The following is a 12,682-nucleotide window of genomic DNA, read 5'->3' on the forward strand; positions in this document are numbered from 1 at the left end:
ACAGTGACCAGTGATAAAAAAATATGCACTGTCACTGTACTAATGACACTGGCTGGGAAGGGATTAACATCAGGCGCGATCACAGGGTTAACTGTGTGGCTAGCCTTTGTTTTACTACAGAGTCGGAGGTGCTTTAACTAGCGAAAGACCTGGATCCTTGTCCCTGCTTTGTAGAGACACAGGATCCATGCCTTCCCTAGGCAGACCACCATCCTGTCTGTCTGCAGGATGACCGGTGAGTGCTGGCGGACATCAAGTCTGTGGTACCTGCTGATCGGCTCCCGCTGTGTATAATCACAGTGGAAACGAGCCGGTGGCTTGCATTCGCACCTGCTACCCGGAAGTGCAGGATCACATAAAACTGCTATAGGGCAGAAAGCAAGTGGTTAAACATTCTAATATAGCATGGTACACCCTCTTCTTTTCCTGGTGGGTTTTAAGTGGAAAGTGAACACCCAAATGTGTTGTTTTATTTTTTTTTTTGTAATGCATTTTTGGAAATTAGGAAACATGCTGATAATGAGGTGGTTAAGGAATGCTTAGCCTTTAAAAGTCACCCACTGAAGCCAAGTGCAACCCTTCTGTTACTCCATCATAAATAGAAGGAAGTTCCCTGGAGGATGAAATTGAATTGCATTGAAATTGCATTGTGTGCTGTGGTTAGATTTCATACATGAGACCAATACACTTTTAACCCTGCCTTCCCAGCCCAAAACAATCCCACAATCATTGGCTATCAGTAGCTCTAGAACCTCTCCCCCCCCCCCCCCAAAAAAAAAGCACAATACCACAATCATTGGTAATCTGTGGCATTTTAACACCCCATAATAATTCATTGTTAACTCTAAACTATTAATCTTTTAAAGCATTGCCCCTGGAAGAGTTTGAGTATCATCGTTTTTTGCAATGCCATCGGTGCATGTAATTTTATGGCATAAACATGTTAGGAAATTTGAAGTAATTCCTAGCAAAAAAAAATTCAGATTTTTGACATGTGTGCCAAAAAATCAAGAGAGAGAGAAAAAAAAAAAATAATAAACTTAGTCAACTAGGGATTTATTCCCCAGCCCTCCCCCCCAAGAAACAATCCCACAACATTGGTGATCACCCTGATTTGCAAGCCTTCTTTCTTGCTGCAGCCTTTCTTCTTTCATAAGACTGTGGATCCACCTTCCTCCCCTTCTGTTGTGAAAGAAAAGGGATGACTTTCGGATATAAAACCATCACAAGGAGTAGCGCCATTCTGATTGGCTCTGTGTTTGCCCATGATCTATGCTGTCTAATGTGTGCACCCAAACAGTAACGGCTGTTTTACTTCAGTGGCTGGTCTGGAGGTGGTTAAAGCCTTACATGGCAAACATTAACCACTTCAATACCAGGCACTTATACACCTTCCTGCCCAAGCCAGTTTTCAGCTTTCAGCGCTGTCGCAAATTGAATGACAATTGCGTGGTCATGCTACACTGTACCCAAACAAATTTGTATGTACAAGGCTCAGAAGAAGCACGGGTGCCAGTAGCTTGATAGCAGGTGACTGCCACAGTCAGAGACGTAGTCAAGAGGAGCTGGGGTCATATATGGTAAGACAACAGGGTGGCTCCTACGTGTCAGTTTACACTAGATATTAGCCTGAGCTTGTCTGTGTGCTGGTACATGTGCATGAGCATTAGCTGTATGAGCAGTAGCTGCAGAAGACTTAGTATTACATAGTTACATAGTAGGTGAGGTTGAAAAAAGACACAAGTCCATCATGTCCAACCTATGTGTGATTATGTGTTAATATTACATTGTATATCCCTGTATGTTGCGGTCATTCGGGTGCTTATCTAATAGTTTCTTGAAGCTATCAATGCTCCCCGCTGAGACCACCGCCTGTGGAAGGGAATTCCACATCCTTGCCGCTCTTACAGAAAAGAACCCTCTACGTAGTTTAAGGTTAAACCTCTTTTCTTCTAATTTTAATGAGTGGCCACGAATCTTGTTAAACTCTCTTCTGCGAAAAAGTTTTATTTCTATTGTAGGGTCACCAGTACGGTATTTGTATATTGAAATCATATCCCCTCTCAAGCGTCTCTTCTCCAGAGAGAATAAGTTCAGTGCTCGCAACCCTTCCTCATAACTAAGATTCCTCCAGACCCTTTATTAGCTTTGTTGCCCTTCTTTGTACTCGCTCCATTTCCAGTACATCCTTCCTGAGGACTGGTGCCCAGAACTGGACAGCATACTCTAGGTGTGGCCGGACCAGAGTCTTGTAGAGTGGGAGAATTATCGTTTTATCTCAGGAGTTGATCCCCTTTTTAATGCATGCCAATATTCTGTTTGCTTTGTTAGCAGCAGCTTGGCATTGCATGCCATCGCTGAGCCTATTATCTACTAGGACCCCCAGGTCCTTTTCCATCCTAGATTCCCCCAGAGGTTCTCCCCCCAGTGTATAGATAGCATTCATATTTTTGCCACCCAAGTGCATTATTTTACATGTTTCTACATTGAACCTCATTTGCCATTTAGTTGCCCACCCCATTAATTTGTTCAGATCTTTTTGCAAGGTTTCCACATCCTGCAGAGAAGTTTTTGCCCTGCATAGGTTAGTATCGTCTGCAAATACAGAGATTGAACTGTTTATCCCATCCTCCAGGTCGTTTATGAACAAATGAAATAGGATTGGTCCCAGCACAGAACCCTGGGTAACCCCACTACCCACCCCTGACCATTCCAAGTACTTCCCATTTATCACCACCCTCTGAACTCGCCCTTGTAGCCAGTTTCCATGTACTCACCCTATGGTCCATGCCAACGGACTTTATTTTGTACAGTAAACGTTTATTAGCTGCAGAAGATTTTGCATTAGCTGTAAGAAAATTAGTTTTAGGTGAACTAGCTTCCAGACATAGGGTTATTTATTTTTATTTATTTTTTTTTTTAGAGTTAAGGTGTTGCTACTACTACTAATAATAATAATTATGAATAAATAAATGTAAAATACACAAATAAATAAAAATAATCATAAATAAATACATTTAATAAATGAATACTAATAGTAAATTATTAACCCCTAACCCTTAAAAAAATAAAAATAATAATAAATAATTAACACCTAACACAAAATAAATAAATTACTACTACTATTATTATTATTATTAAAGCGGAGTTCCACCCATATAAAAGGCAACTACAAAAAGTGTAGCTGCTGACTTTTTATAATCAGACACTCACCTGTCCCACGGTCCAGCGATGCGGGCGAACTAAGCCCTCTCCCCCTCCTCTCCGCGGCGCCGGCATTCTGACTGTGGGCGCCTGGCTGTGGAGCTGCGTGCTGTGATTGGCCGGACAATCTTCTGGGACCTGTGACATCTCGCAGAAGATTGCATGGAGGGAGGGGTGAGAGGTGAACTTCCTTCCGGCGCCGCAGAGCCCCGGGAGGAAGTGAGAGCTAGATGCCTCTAAAAATAGTATCCACCCCCCCCCCCCAAAAAAAAAACAACATGCCAATTGTTGCATGTCTGGGGCTCACCTTCACTTAAAGCGGAAGTTCCATTTTTGGGTGGAACTCCGCTTTAATATATATATTATTTTTTTTTTCGGGTTTGGGTGTTTTTATTATTATTTTTTATAATTTTTTTTTTTTTTTTTTTTTAAGGTTAGGGGTTAATTATCATTTATTTATGTATCAATACATATTAATTACATATTAATTAATTACATGCCTTTCCTCTCCACTCGTTATTGGAACAGTTTATATATGCTGACTGTAACCCAGATAAGCTTTTTCTTCCTCCTAAAAAAAAAAAAAAATGGGTGTGGCCTCTATATTTAGTAACTAATGATAGGGATTGAAGAACTCGTACTATCATCCAGAAATCTATGAATGGAAGGTTGGGAGCCTGGTCCCCAACCAGGCTACCAAAAGGACATGGGGGCAATTGGACTATCGCGGTACGGTAGAGCAGTAAAATACCCGTATATAACAAAGGTACAAAGGTGAAAAAAATAAAACTATAAAAGGTTTTATTCATGCAAATACATGATCAATTACACATTAAAAATGATGACAATTCATATATATCACCAACATAACCAACCCCGAATACAGGGGGAAAAAGCAGTGGGACAATTTAAAGACAGATAGCACCTCGACTAGTTTCGCAGACGGTGGCCACTTCATCAGGAAGGTATCTGCAAATTAATTAACAGGTAATCAAAACACAATGCAATTGCAGAAAAGCATGAACAATGAAAAAGCTTTTATTATGGTTATAATGTATTTTAATATATAAACAAGGGGAGGGAGCAATGTCGCTTACCCGTGTCCCAGCAGGCATCGACCGGTTAACAAAAAAAAATCCACCATTCGGCCCATGTGTATTGCAGCCGGCATCTGTCTAATGACCATGCTGGAAAACCAGCAGCCGACCGACTCCCGATCAGCATTCTCAGCCAATGGCTGAGAGCACTGACTGGAGTGTTTTGGTACACATCCCCCTGTCAGAACACAATAACTTAGCTGGGGAGATCGCTGTGCTAACATCGGATTGTTAGTACATCGGATCTGACCAGAGCTGTCAGGCTCTTTTTCATTCAACTCAAAAATACTGATCGTGTGTACTAGTGGCGGCAAACTAACGCCACCCATCCCCCTGGGGGGGGGGAGACAAATGGGAAGACAGCGATCGCCGCAAGCACCCCCACCCTGTGGGAGACGGTCTTCCAGCAGGGAGTCTGCATGTGACAATGGGGCCGAGGCATGAGAGGGAGCATGGCCGTGGCACTGTACCTGGTCCCGGCGATGCAGTGGAGAGGGCTGTGGGTCTGAGCAGGAAGAAGAGGCCGTGGACAATGGGCAGCGATCCAGCGCCATCTTGGCACTCTTTTTTTGCGGCCTGGGACCACTGGCAAAGTAAGAGTCCAGGGCTCCTGAGCGAGATGTGACAGCTCGGGCCGGCTGTGAGGAGGCTCTCCGACGCCTAGGCATGCTGTCGCTATGGTGTGCAGTGGCGAAGTCCCTCTGTTAAAGCGGCAAAATCCCGTGTGGAAACAGGAGGTCACCGGAGATGCGACCTCACGCTCGCATGTCCAAGCCACACCCCGTGTAAAATAGCGAATATTAAACTGGTAGTCCACCCGAGCACTTAAATTCTCCCCTGCAATCATTATTGTAAGTTAAGTTCAGCCTTATGCCTCAAAATGAAAAGATCCCAGTTTTACTACCTTTTTTTTTTCTTTTTTGTAGTATCCAGTGCCTTCACATAACTTCAGTTCTACTTCCTTTTGAGACTAAAATCAGCCAGTGGATGTGGTTACTGAAAGCTAGTGACATCACTTCCTGGGAGGGACACTGTTCCTGTGCAGCCAGTGGGCTTATACAGGATGGGAGGAGCTGATCATACGTTCCTGCCCAGTGTTCTCTCATTGTACATCGTAATTCATGAGAAAATTAAGAAATAAAAAGCCCCATCCACACAGGACACAGGGGGGAGGTGCAATGAACCTAGACAGTATAGCTATGCACAGGAGAAGCGAGCTGGACACAGGGGAGGGGAACTGTCAGAGTAGCTGGAAGTGCTCTGGGGTCTCAGCTCACAGTCTACAATGATCATAGTACAGGCAACCACGCTAAGGCTCCGTTTCCACTAGTATGACTTGTCATGCGACTTTGGACACATAATGTCGCATGACAAGTTACAGCCCATTGATTTTAATGGCACCCGTTTCCATCTATGTGACTTTGAAAATCAGCGACTTGTAAAGTTGCTGAGTGTAAAGTTGGATCAAATCTGCACCCAGTTGCATTAAAATCGCACTCTAAAGTCGCACTCTAGCCTTAGGCTATGTTTCCACTAGTGTGACTCCAAAGCTGTGCGATTTAGAGTGCAACTTTGAATGCAGCTTTGATCCAACTTTACACTCTGGATCAAAGTTGCATCAAAAGTTGCATCAAAGTAGTGCAAGCACCTTTTCAAAGTCGCTGATTTTCAAAGGCGCATAGATGGGAACGTTTGCTTTTGAAATCAATGGGCTGTGACTTGTCATGCGACTTTGTGTCCAAAGTTGCATGACAAGTTGCACTAGTGGAAACGGAGCCTTAAACTCATTACTCACATGTAGCTACCTCAGCTGGGTGTGTGCCACACCATGCACACAGTGCCCATCACAGCGCCATACAGAAACAACCACATGTACACTGTAGAAAATTTGCAGCATGTTGCATTGTAATCTGGGCGGGATGGGGACGGGACTGGGCAGGTCTAGGCATGTCTGTTTAAAAAGGATAGGAGGGATCTGGGCGGGGCTGGGAAGACAGGGTTGGTTAGAATGAACAGTAGGCATGCCTGTGTAGAAGAGAAGGACAATGTTTTCAGGAAGTGAGAGGCCCCATGCAGAATTCAGAAATAAGGAAGTAAGGTTGTCCCTGAAGAACAGGAAGAAGCTGATTGCCTGGCTTTGATTAGACTTTCTAAGCTTGACAATCGGCTAAACAGAAAATGAATAATGTCAAAGATAAAGATATTTAACATATAATTAATAGAACAATTTAATTGTTTAATGGACTTCCACTTCAATTCGCTATTGTCAAGTGGGTGGGCTCTTTTTTTGAAGCCACTTAGAGCCTAATTAAAAAAAAAAAAAAACATTGAAATTCATACATCTGACGCCCTGCATGTAGATTAGGGGGGCTGCGCCCCGTATGGATGGGCCGCCACTGGTGTGTACTAGGCTTAAGGGTTCCCATAAGGGTTTTCTTGCTTCTCCCTGCATCACTGCTAGGTGGATTAGACAAGATATATCATGAAGGGTTCATCCCTTAAATGTTACGGCACACACTAGTAAGAGAAAATGGCATTCTAAAATGTGTTACTTTTTTCCTGACTATATTACCAGTGCAATCCATTTTCATCCTCCAGGGAACTTTCTTCCACTAACAACTGAAGATTTCTACTTGGCATCAGTGGGTGACTTAAAGGCAATGCAGGCCTTAAACACTTCACTACCAGAATTGTTAATTTTCAAAAAATTGTGGCAAAAAGTAACAGAGTAATTTCATTGGTGTTTGTACTGTACTGGTATTTTTTTAAAAATATATTTTTTTACAGAAAAGTCTCGAAACATTTATTTTTATTATTTTTTCAATATTTTGTATTTTTTCCTTTATTTTGTAAAAATAAAACCCAGTGGTTACTAAATACCATCAAAATAAAGCTCTGTCTTAAAAATGTTATATACTTTTAATTTTGTTATAGTGTTGCATGCCTAGGTAATTGTCATTTAAACTATCACAGCACTGAAAACTGAAAATATATCCTGGTAATGAGGGGTGTAACATTCTGATAGTGAGGTGGTTAAAGAATATACAGTATGTCCAAAACCACTACACCACTGGTTCTCAAACTTATCAGTTCACACACCTTTTTGGAAGCAATTTCATTTTCATTCCCCACACCCCACCTTTATACATTTTTTTGGATTAGTCATACTTCTATAATCCATTACTACATCACTGAAACTAAAACATTAAAGAAACTAATAAACATCAATCAAGCATCATCTCCAGAATCTCAGTCCAACCCAAGAACAGCATAGTTTTGTTACTGACACAGAGCTATTTTTTGTGTACAACATGCCCCAGCACAGCAGTAAGCACAACCTGCACAGTAACCTAAATCCCACATGGCTGTGGCTGCTGGACGTCTTTAGACATAACTATACTGTACATCCCAGTCCAGTCCACTTAGTGAGGGAGGGGGTGTGGTGCAAATCCCACACTTTGAGAAACACTGCATTTCACATTCCCTTTAGCCCTGGTTCACACTGACTGCGGGAATGAAATTGTGCGAGTTCATCTGAATTTCGGGGGAGATTTCAGAGTCATCTGTGTGGGTTTCTGCACAGATGCCAATGGAATTTGCACCCCAAAATCGGCAAAAGTAGTACAGAAACTACCTTTGGGAATCAGTGCGGTGCCGCACCGATTCGGACACAGAAATTGCCGCCTATTTGACATGTCAAATTGCATGCCAAATTGCATCAATGTGAACCAGGGCTTAATGTGAAAGTAATACATGACATCAATAAATAAGACCATTTTTTAAAAATATTATGCAGTTTTATTTTGAATTTCATAAATGTAAAACTTTGTCTTGTGTTTTGTTCTGTGTTTTACTCAGGCGTTTTTTTTTTTGTTTTTTTTTCCCTAGATCCTTCTGTTAATAATTTTCATGTGTGTTACATTACTGATTGCTAGTCTAGTATGCCTTACATTACCAGGTAAGCATGTACCTTTGTCACTCTTAAAATTAAATTATTTAACCATGTTATGTAATGCTAGAAGATGTCACTCCAAGGTTATATGCTGGAAAAAGTGTACCTTGCTCTGTCACAGTTGTCTCCTTTGCTGCGCTAAAAGATATGTATAAAAAGTGCACAGTGAATAATTGATCTCAAAATTAAATAAATATTAAACCAGTGAATTATAAATGTTGATACACATATATCATACTATGGATAATATAGTTAAAGTGCCTAACTGTGTATTACAAACCACAAAATAAAAAATATTAAAACAACAGCAATATATAAGTGCTTCTGTGCTTTCATACAGTGTCCAAATAAGTCAATGATGACCGTGCTTTCATGCAGTGTCCAAATAAATCAATGATGACCGTGCTGAAACACAATGCTGTAGGTGATATGATCATATAACAAAGTGCTCATGTGCAGGTAAGCAGCGACCAATTGCGTCACTAATCCAGTATTGATAAAAGTCTGTGTCATCCAAAAGGTGTGATCCAAGCCGTTTCAGCAGGTCATCATTGATTTATTTGGACACTGCATGAAAGCACAGTCATCATTGACTTATTTGCACACTGTATGAAAGCACAGAAGCACTTTGATATATTGCTGATTTTTTAATATTTTTATTTTGTGGTTTGTAATACACAGTTATGCACTAAGCACTTTAATTATATTATCCATAGTATGATATGTGTATTAACATTTATAATTCACTGGTTTAATATTTATTTAATTTTGAGATCAATTATTCACTGTGCACTTCTTATACATACCTTTTAGTGCAGCGTATATATATTTATAATTGTCTTTGCACGATATATGTGACGTGTGTAACGCTAGCAGCTTTCGGTAATTTTATTTACATTTTAGCATCTAGGAACTGGTGGCTCACAGGATTGTCCTCTTTTTTACATACCTATGTACAGTTTATACAGTGTCCTAGAAACCCCTAAGTAGATGGCACTGCAATATTTAATTTTATTTACATTTTATTTATTTTATTATTAAAAAGTCAAGGGTGAGCTACTTCTTCCCAAATCTTGATATTTCCCATTGGGAATCAAGGCAGCTTGCCACTTTGAACAAATATCAAAATGTTATAGAAAGTGTTGTGTTGAATGTTTGGTATAAAAATGTAATGATAATAAATATTAGGGATATTTAATTAAATAAAAAGGAGGGTTTTGGTGAATGGTAAATTATAAATAAAATGGTGGTGTCTGAATTATAAATGTAGTAGATATGCAGTGCCTCCAGCCGAATACGGCAATTAATAAATAACTTAACCACTTCCAGCCCGCCCTATAGCGGATTGACGTCCGGGAAGTGGTTCTGTTATCCTGACTGGACGTCATATGACGTCCAGCAGGATAACATGCCGCAGCGCGGCCCCGGGGGCGCGCATCGCGGCGATCGGTGGAGCGGTGTGTCAGTCTGACACACCGCTACACTGATCTTGGTAAAAAGCCTCCGGCGGAGGCTCTTTACCACGTGATTAGCCGTGTCCAATCACGGCTGATCACGCTGTCAATAGGAAGAGCCGTTGATCGGCTCTTCCTCACTCGCGTCTGACAGACGCAAGTAGAGGAGAGCCGATCGGCGGCTCTCCTGGCAGGGGGGGTCTGCGCTGATTGTTTATCAGCGCAGCCCCCCCGCAGATCACCACACTGGACCACCAGGGATCGCCACTAGGACCACCAGGGAAGGGGCAACATGTGGATGGCCAGGTATGTACCCCATGGCCATCCACATGTGCCCAGTGTGCCAAATCTGTGCCAATCAGTGCCCACAAATGGGCACTGATTGGCACAATTATGTTGCAGTGATGCCCAGCAATGCCACCCTTAGGAGCATCACTGCAAATAAGCAATGCCATCAGTGCCACCCATCAGTGTCCATTCATGCCACCTGTCAGTGCCCATCAGTGCCCATCCGTGCCCATCTGTGCCAACTATCAGTGCCACCCATAAGTAACCATCAATGCCACCTACGAGTGCCCATCAATGCCATCTATGAGTGCCCATCAGTGCCACCTATAAGTGCCCATCCGTGCCACCTATGAGCCCCCATCCGTGCCACCTATCAGTGCCTATCAGTGCCGCCTATCAGTGCCCATCATCAGTGCCCGTCAGTGCCACCTCATCAGTGCCACCTCATCGGTGCCACCTCATCTGTGCCCATCAGTGCCGCCGTATCAGTGCCCGTCAGTGCAGCCATATCAGTGCCCGTCATTGAAGAAGAAAACATATTTATTTACAAAAAGTTTTAACAGAAACAAAGAAAAACGTGTTTTTTTTCAAAATTTTTTTTTGTTGCGCAAAAAATAAAAACCGCAGAGGTGATCAAATACCACCAAAAGAAAGCTCTATTTGTGGGAACAAAATAATAAAAAATTTGTTTGGGTACAGTGTAGCATGACCGCGCAATTGTCATTCAAATTGCGACAGCGCTGAAAGCTGAAAATTGGTCTGGGCGGGAAGGTGTCTAAGTGCCTGGTATTGAAGTGGTTAATAACGATATAAATTTTGCTCAGACACTCAATAGTATACCGCAGCAATTTCCTGAGTTCTTTAATCGATGGTGATTTCTTACCAATGTATAAGTATCTCCCATCTAAATTAATAAGTAAATATAATTTATTAATAAACAAGTATAATTATACAATTCCATACAAAACCAGAATTACTGGTGATTTATATTTCACACACACAATCAAAGGACATCAACACAATAGGAAAGTAATTTCTCTTAAATATCAAGGATAAACCTGGGACAGCCCCAACTAACTGTAAAAGGGTGATTAACCGTGCTTTAAAATAATAAAAAATAAGATCCCTTATCACTCTTGAGACAATTTCTGACTCTCTGAGGCTTGAAGAGAGAGAGGAAAATATCTTGAAGAGCCAAAAAGAAAATTGCTACTAAAATTTAAAAGAAGTCCTAACTTCAAAAGAGCTGTTAAATTAGGGTAAAAAATAAACGATTTAACTGGGACACCACTATAGCCAATTTAGCTGCAATACAGGTCTATACCAAATTTACCCCAACATGGTTTCAACAATTTACCCCAACACGGTTTCAACATACAATATAGACAGACTATTTGGGAAAACGTTCAAAAACAGTCAAAATAATTCTCAATCATCCAGAAAGTGTATCAGAGTGTGGGTGTGTGCACCTCTCTAATAATTCTTGTCTGTTTTTTTTTTTCTTTTATAGGGTGGAGTACTATTGTTGAATTAGTAACCCCCCCCCCCCCGTTATGTTTACTAACTCATGATTGGTTGGTTCCAAATTTGGGCGGTAACTGACCTTTTCTCATCTGCCTACTAGTGGTAATTGCAGTTGTATAATAATCGCATCTTGGTATCATTATGAACTGTATTTTAATATGTTTCACATTACTGTGATTAAATGATTGCCTGCCTTCATAACTCTTTGATTCGCTGTCCCCATATCGTGTACCTTGCTGGTTATAAGAAATTGAGACCTTTAATAAGTATGCTGTGGCTGTCATATTTTCATGGGGCACAACAAATAAACTCCCCCCCCCCCCTTTATAATATTTGTTGCCAAGTTCTTTCACAATATGTGGATAGTAATATTTCATGTCCTTGTATGATGGTGCCTTCTTGGTTATGTGTTATTTTTGGTGGATAACTTCTAGCATACATCAATTATTGAATATAACAGCATTTTTTATATATATATATATATATATATTACACACACCATCTGGTGACCTGGCTTTCCCTTAATCAAAGACATTTTAATTTTTTTGACCTTAAACATTAGGTCATCCCAGCATTGTCAGCTGGGGTTGAGTAGTTGCGTAAACTTAACAATACATTTGCATTGATTAAGCTTTGTTAACGTGATTGTCTGAAGAACCAGTTCCTTGAGGCGTTTTCTTCCTGTCTTTGTTTTAAATGGTTCAGGAGAAGGGCAGATTTAGTCATTGCAAAATCATAGTTAATTCTTTTTTATAATTTTATATAGAAGTATCCTGACAGTGTGAATGGACAGTCAATCCTCGATTTTACTGGAAAACGTTTTGCATAGAGCTTTCCTCCTGTGCACCGAAGACTGTGCAGCAATATGTGTAAATTTATCAATAGGCACTTTCTAAGTTTTTGATCAAATATATATCATGAGTTTAGTTTCAAACACAAATAAGACAGTCACATAGTTCCTTGGACAGGAGACAAAACATAAGGCCCCACATTATTAGATTTTCTGCTGATTTTTGTCTTCAGATTTACCAAAAACATGTAGTGCAAGGGCCTGCCTCATTGCATACAAATTGAAACTCTTAAGGTTTGACCTCATATTATATGGTTTTGGTAAATCGGAAGCCAAAAATCTGCAGAAAGTGTGTATGGGGGTCTAAGGGCAC

At 40.9% G+C, this 12,682-nt stretch overlaps 1 protein-coding gene across 4 annotated transcripts in view; it reads left to right on the forward strand.

Annotated features, from left to right (window-relative positions):
- The window catches only part of MARCHF6 (membrane associated ring-CH-type finger 6), a 1,314,422-nt gene that overhangs the window by 1,016,641 nt on the left and 285,099 nt on the right, over positions 1–12,682 (forward strand). For all 4 annotated transcript variants that reach the window (XR_012244456.1, XM_073630743.1, XM_073630744.1 and 1 more), the window contains one exon: positions 8,190–8,259. Coding sequence is in view for 3 of the 4 variants with exons in the window: in XM_073630743.1 (XP_073486844.1) it covers positions 8,190–8,259 (70 nt within the window). In the remaining variant the exon portion in view is untranslated. The remainder of the gene's footprint in view (positions 1–8,189; positions 8,260–12,682) is intronic.

Source organism: Aquarana catesbeiana, linkage group LG05 (assembly GCF_042186555.1).
Source record: "Aquarana catesbeiana isolate 2022-GZ linkage group LG05, ASM4218655v1, whole genome shotgun sequence".
Classification (NCBI taxonomy): Eukaryota; Metazoa; Chordata; class Amphibia; order Anura; family Ranidae; genus Aquarana; species Aquarana catesbeiana.